Below are 6659 nucleotides of genomic sequence, written 5' to 3'. Positions count from 1 at the left end.
CTAAATTAAAAGGTCTTGCCATATAAGTTTTGAGAAATGAGAATGCAGCTATCGTATAATTATTTTGAAAAAATGAATAAATATGTAATTTATATAAAAAAAATTAATTTTTTAATTATAAATCATATTTTTTTCAAATTAATTGTAAGATACTTATACATTTGGTAATTGTATTTAATATTACTCATAAGTTTTAGAGTTATTTTACTCAACAGATATATATTATATACAATACATATCTCTTTAGAAATAAAAAAATAAAAAGATAAAAAAATAAAAATATATGTGTGATGTATGGCTGTTAAGTAGAATTTTTATATATAATTTTGTTTTAAAATTCATTCATTTATTTTTTATTTTTAAAAAATGTAAAAGTATTGGTATAAGACAAAACAGAGCCTCCTATATAAACGGGCGCACGTCGTCAGGTGGCTGAAACGATACATCGTCGCAAAGATATACTTTCTGCAAGCGTGTGGGTGTTGGTGGTGCCGTTGGTTGGCGGAAAGCTGAGATCTGATTAGGAATGGCAAGCTGCTCCCTCTGTCGAGTGCTCTTGTTGTTCCTCACTCTTTCAGGTTTGTTGGTGTTTCGTTTCTTGACTAGTTTCTTTTAACTACCTTTTGATTCCTAAGAAGGTGCATGAAAAGGAATGATCGAGCACAAAAAAAAAAAAAAAAAAAAACATAAAGATAGTTTTAAGTTCCAAGTCTTGGATGTTTCTTTGCTAAAAGCTCTGTCCAACTGGGTGCAATACAACTGTTCTTACTAGCTTTAGCCCTCTGTGTGTGTGTGTGCGCGCGCACCTATGCCTCTGTTTTATCAGCAACCATACTGAGTTCATTGTATAATTGGATATGTGTTTTTATAGAGTTCTTTCATTTATATTTATGTTCTCGCCTGCAACTTTTTAACATGCCGAGTTTCTGATGATAACGGATTGCTTCTTGTCAAGTTTCTTGATGAAGTTAATTCTTGACATCTTCACCATTTTAATTTCTGTTTTGGACTCCGATATCAAAGTAGAATGTGCATCTTGAAACTTTGAGATGTGAAAGCAAAACTATGGATGAAAAGTGTAATGGTTTTGTATCTGTATGTATATATATTAGTTCGTACCTTTCTAACTCTGTTTCTCGCTCTGTTTCAGACTCATTTGTCCAAATTTTCAGCGCTGGAATTGGAATAAACTATGGACAGATCGCCAACAACCTCCCCTCGCCCCCTCGTGTTGCCATCCTCCTTGGATCCCTCAACATCACTAGAGTAAAACTTTATGATACAGACCCGAATGTTCTTCTTGCCTTCTCCAACTCGAATGTTGATTTCATTGTTGGGCTAGGAAATGATAATCTTGAAGATATGAGCGACCTCATCAAAGCTCAAGCTTGGGTTGAACAGCATGTTCAACCCCACCTTCCTCAAACGAAGATTACTTGTATCCTTGTTGGAAATGAGGTATTCGCCAGCAATGACACTCAATTAAGGTCTAGTCTCCTCCCGGCGATGCAATCCGTATATCGGGTTCTTGTTAATCTTGGATTAGATAAACAAGTTATTGTCACAACTGCACATTCTCTTACCATTTTAGGCAACTCCTACCCTCCGTCAGCAGGAACTTTTAGGGAAGATCTTGTTCAATATCTCCAACCCCTTATAAACTTTCATTCACAGATCAAATCTCCCTTCTTAATAAATGCGTATCCGTATTTTGCATACAAGGATGACCCATCTCAGGTGCCATTAGAGTATGTGCTGTTTCAACCTAACCAAGGGATGACTGATCCTAGCACGAATCTGCACTATGATAACATGTTGTATGCTCAAATTGATGCTGTCTATTCGGCAATTAAAGCAATGGGGCATACAGATATTGAGGTTATTGTTTCAGAGACCGGTTGGCCATCTAAAGGGGATGCCGATGAGGCAGGAGCTACAGTAGAGAATGCAGAGTTATATCATGCTAATTTGTTGCAGAGAATAGCCCAGAAGGAAGGTACTCCTGCAAAACCGTCAACTCCAATTGACATATACGTGTTTGCGCTTTTCAATGAGAATTTAAAGCCTGGTCCGGCATCAGAGAGGAATTATGGCCTTTACTACCCTGATGGTACCCCAGTTTACAACATCGGATTACAGGGCAATCTGGCAGGGACTCCTCTTTCAGCTCCTCTTTCAGCTTCCAACAAAACTGTAAGACATGCAATCTCTATAATTTGCATCTAGTCCTTATACTTGTGAGCTTGTGTGGAGGACACATACTCTCTATTACTGGCATGTTAGGAGCTGATTTACATAAGCAGTTTCAAAATCTTGCAAATCAGCATCTAATATATTAAAGTGTGGACGGTGTGTCTTCCGCATCGAGTTCTAAATAAAGTCTTTTCATTTGTGACATGCTTATGGTCTCTCGTTTTTTAAAAAGTACTGCATACTTTGATGGAGCAGTTGTTAGCGTAGGATGCAGTTGTTAACTTGGTTGATTAAAATGATGCATCTAACGCCGATTTTCCTTACTCCTTTTCCCCATATTTTGCAGGCTTTTTCTGTCTTCAACTTTCTTATGCTCTTTCTCATCTCATGCTTCAACTTGAGAATTTGTCAAAGGGAGGGAAGAAGAGGAATTTCTTGAAATGATTCAAATCCAAGAGGAATTACTGCAGGTGAGAATTTCAGTTACTTTTACTCTAATGACTGTCCCATTCCCTAAACCTGACAGAAGTGGTCCATAACTTTCTTATTCTCTTTTATGAAATTACCCATTTTTCTTGCATCTATCGCCTGCCACACATGCCAGTGGGTATAGGAAGTGGAGATAGGTCGGTGACGTCGGTCCAAGCACAAAATTTGCATTTTCTTTGCTTTCTATTCTCATATGTTGTTTTCAGATTCCTCGACTTTCATACACTTGACCAAGTAGAAAAAACTTTGGCATCATATAATGGGAAAATTTGGAATCCCGTTTTCTTTTCTTGCATAAAAGGTATTACGCCACGGAACCTATAAGGAAGAAGCTGTATTTCTGTCCATGGCTGTCCACTTCCTACATGATGCACCAAATAGAAGCTTGATATTATATATTTATTTATGATTAACAGAGTTTCAGATAAAACTCCAAATTCATGAATATAAAGTTGTTTACTGCAGATAAGGTACTGGGTCTGCATTATTCATTATCTCCCACTTGCAATGATGCATGTAAAACCTGGTGTGAAAAAGATTCTTCATGCCTTCACCTAGACAAAAGTCCAAATAAACTTCTATCATGAAAGTAGCCGTCGAAGTCCATCTTTCGGCTGCCGACTTCTTATCTTATTTTTATCCCAAGTAGCCAAAACTGAAACCTCAGCGGTTTTGTCTTTGATTTTGAACATGCACTACCTCAGAGATGGCTGCCTCACCGTCCATATATATTTTTCCTCTCTATTCGCAGGAGATTATTTAATTAGTGTCGACCTTTACTTGGAGAAGTCTCATTTCTATTCCCGTGTTAAATATACGGAAAGCCACTTAATGATACAAATTCTTTTGTCTTTTCTAAAAACGTCATTGAGTTTTGCCGTTAGAAATTTTTTATATTTATTTTTCATGGCATGACACCGGCATTAATTTTTGACGGCTCTTGGCATGCCACCGGCTTTTAATTTTAGACGGCTCTTGGCATGCTGCAAGCATTTAGCTGGCGTCGTTAGGGAGCTTACCAAATTATGCTGTGACAGTTGGCCGCAATTTTTGCCGTACATTTGGCCTGATAGTTCCTGCTGTTTCTATTTTTGATTCTTGTTGAAAAGTCTAGTGTACATACCAATGTCACAAAGATGCTTGAGCTATAAGGCAGGCGGGTAGACGTCACCTTCTTGGACCATGCTAATGTACCTGATCGAAGATTTTTACATCGGGCATGGCTTAAAGAGGATAAGATTTGCAGATAGATCACAGATCCTGCTGGGAATTCAACTTAATTTTTTGCGACTGTCTAGCTAGCAGCTACCAAATATGACACCCTCAATTCAAAAGTAGTTCATTAGGCACCAATCCTGCAACAAAGGCAGTTTCAGATTTGAAACTCCGCCACTGACATGAAAAGATTTGAAAGTTTCAGCAATTAATATCATATTTCCATGTCAACAGTATATTTTTCACAGACTTATAAATTTAATTTTATATTAAGGAACCTGATTCTTTGCATAGGCTCTCCAATGAAGGAAAAAAATGAATAGATTAATCAGCCAGTATTGAATATATGCAGGCAGAGCTGGTAGTGATGGTAGGCTGGCCATCACTGAATTAAATTTAAGAATTTAATAATACGTGTTCAAATTAATGTACGACTGTGTGCGGTTTTATTCTTGTTCACGTGATTGACATTTTGTTGCATCTGTGCTGTGCAGGGAGGCAGTGGTTGGGGGAGCTTTCATTTCTAACATCGAAGTTATTCCAGCATCGATGGATGGGACCCAGCTTTGATAACAATAAGCTGCACGTACGAGACCCATCATGTAGAATATATATAATAGTGATCTTAGCTATTCAGTTACACATTAGGTTGTAAGATATACGAGTTTTTTAGCTGAACTTTTAAGGGTAAGGGAGAACTTGCATGGTGAGAAATTGTAGTTTAGGATTATAGGCATCGATTACAGCGTTTTCCTTTGTATGGAGCATAGAATTTTGATTTTTCAACCATATTTAGGAAAGAATTTACTGGTTTTCTAAATTGTGAGCAACCCTTTCCTTCTTTATGTAAGCTTAATTTTATGATATATGATTTTGATATGTCAAGTTTGGTTGGTTGACTAAAAAGATTATTTGATTCAATCAACTGCATAAGCCAGAAAGGGTTATCAACATGGATCACTTGTCGTGCGATTCATTATAATTTCGAATGAGATCCTCACCATTTTTCTTTCAATTTGCATCCATCTTGCTTGTGTCTGCTCGATTTCTTCTCACATTCCAATAAAGGCTTGATGTTAGAACTTAAGAATGTGATCTAGTAATTGGATGTTAAACCAAATTAATTAGAGGATTTGCTAACAAAAATTTTGATAAACACTTGATCCAAATAAAATGATATAATTTTTTAGTTTTGTTATATATAAACAAAATCGTATATTAATTTATATATTAATTCTGTTTTTTTTTTTAAATTTAAAAAATAAATTATCTTTGGATGACCGCTCGACGTGGCAAAGTACTGTAGTGCTGACTAGGCTTCTGAAACAGGAAAAAGAAAAACTCACTTCCCGCCTGCCAATTACGCACAGTGTCTTTCTCCTTCATCCTTCCCGTGGGTTGCCTTCTCCAAGGTCTTTCCTTTCTGGTGGATGTTTAGCAAATCTGAAACCCATTCACCGTCTGTCCCCCAACATCACAGCGCCGACCACCACCAAACTCGGCCCATCTCCGGCGAGTGAAGGCCCCACACAGAAGCTATTCAAACCGAGAACTACGAATCGGAAACAGGGGACATCCGAAACCCATCCACCTGCTGCGTGGGTCACGGTGCCGATCAGCATACAACGCCGGCGAGAGGTGGGTCGAGACAGAAACTCCGATCACCGACTCCTCCGATTCGTATTCCACCCCCTCCCATCTATTTCTGAATCGGCCCCCCCTGACACGGCCATTCAGGCCACGGCAGCTGAAGGTAAAGGGTATATGTGCATTCCAGCACACTTGTTTTTGCAGAAAATTTCTTGTAAATGTGAATGAATACATGTAAGGGAATCCACATAAATATGGGCGTGATTTATTCTCTGTGAAGTTGTTTGTATATAAACTCTGTTTGTGGGCTATATATTCTGTAAGTAGCCGGTTTTGTTTAACGTGTGTATACACCTTACATTGCAAGATTCTTGTATTATGTAAACATTGTAGAAAAATAAGTATTCTGAAGCTCACAATGGAAATATGATACACCTATATTGATCTGTTTTGTAACCATTTATACAGAGCTTTACAAACCTATCTCAGGGATTTGTACATCTAAGGAGATATTGTGTACATCGGTTACAGATTTGAATCACTAAAAATAAAACAACTACATCAATTAGAGGCCATGATACTCGGCTTGATGAGTGCTGCAAATCACTTCCAGATTTGTTTCTAAATTTGAAATTTATTCTTATCTTGTGTGACTCTCCTTAATAAACATGTGTTTTAATGCAAAATATAATTCGAGAGATTTCCATGAATACATTGGTGTATCAGTGAAAACTTAACGTAAGTAAAGGTGCCACCTTTTAATTGAAGTTATGTACAACTATATTGCTATATTTCAGCTTAGTTAAAAATATTTGCTGAAAGATGTTTTAACTGTTAAAATACATTAAAACCATGGAACTTATTTCTCATAAAGATGATTTACGTTATAGGAGAAAAAAAAATCCTGCTTGAGTTATACCTTTTAAAAAAATTGCTTTAAAAAAAATAAGAAGCTTGATTTATATTGCTTAGAGAGAAGAAATTTTTTGGGCATATATATTTAAAATAATTTTTCAGCATGGGCATCATCGGCATGCTATTTTGTAGGGATCTTTTCTTTGTTGTATGGTATTTATAATTTCACATGTCAATAAAATGAGGGCATATAAAATGATATGCTAATTCAATAGCCTTCGCGATACTAATTGTAGGTTCTCCAAGGCTGAGTTCAT

At 36.8% G+C, this 6659-nt stretch overlaps 1 protein-coding gene across 1 annotated transcript; it reads left to right on the top strand.

Annotated features, from left to right (window-relative positions):
* The first annotated feature begins 418 nt into the window (after positions 1–418).
* On the top strand, positions 419–4776 carry LOC122292160 (glucan endo-1,3-beta-glucosidase 14-like). Its single transcript, XM_043100392.1, has 4 exons — positions 419–578; positions 1151–2193; positions 2540–2663; positions 4392–4776. Exons 1-3 carry the CDS (start codon positions 527–529, stop codon positions 2630–2632), a joined length of 1188 nt encoding a protein of 395 aa, XP_042956326.1. The 5' UTR covers positions 419–526; the 3' UTR covers positions 2633–2663; positions 4392–4776.
* The last annotated feature ends 1883 nt before the right edge of the window (positions 4777–6659 follow it).

Source organism: Carya illinoinensis, chromosome 13 (assembly GCF_018687715.1).
Source record: "Carya illinoinensis cultivar Pawnee chromosome 13, C.illinoinensisPawnee_v1, whole genome shotgun sequence".
NCBI classification, from domain to species: Eukaryota; Viridiplantae; Streptophyta; class Magnoliopsida; order Fagales; family Juglandaceae; genus Carya; species Carya illinoinensis.
Note: the sequence above shows the minus strand (reverse complement) of the source record. Positions and strands in the feature narration are given on the sequence as shown.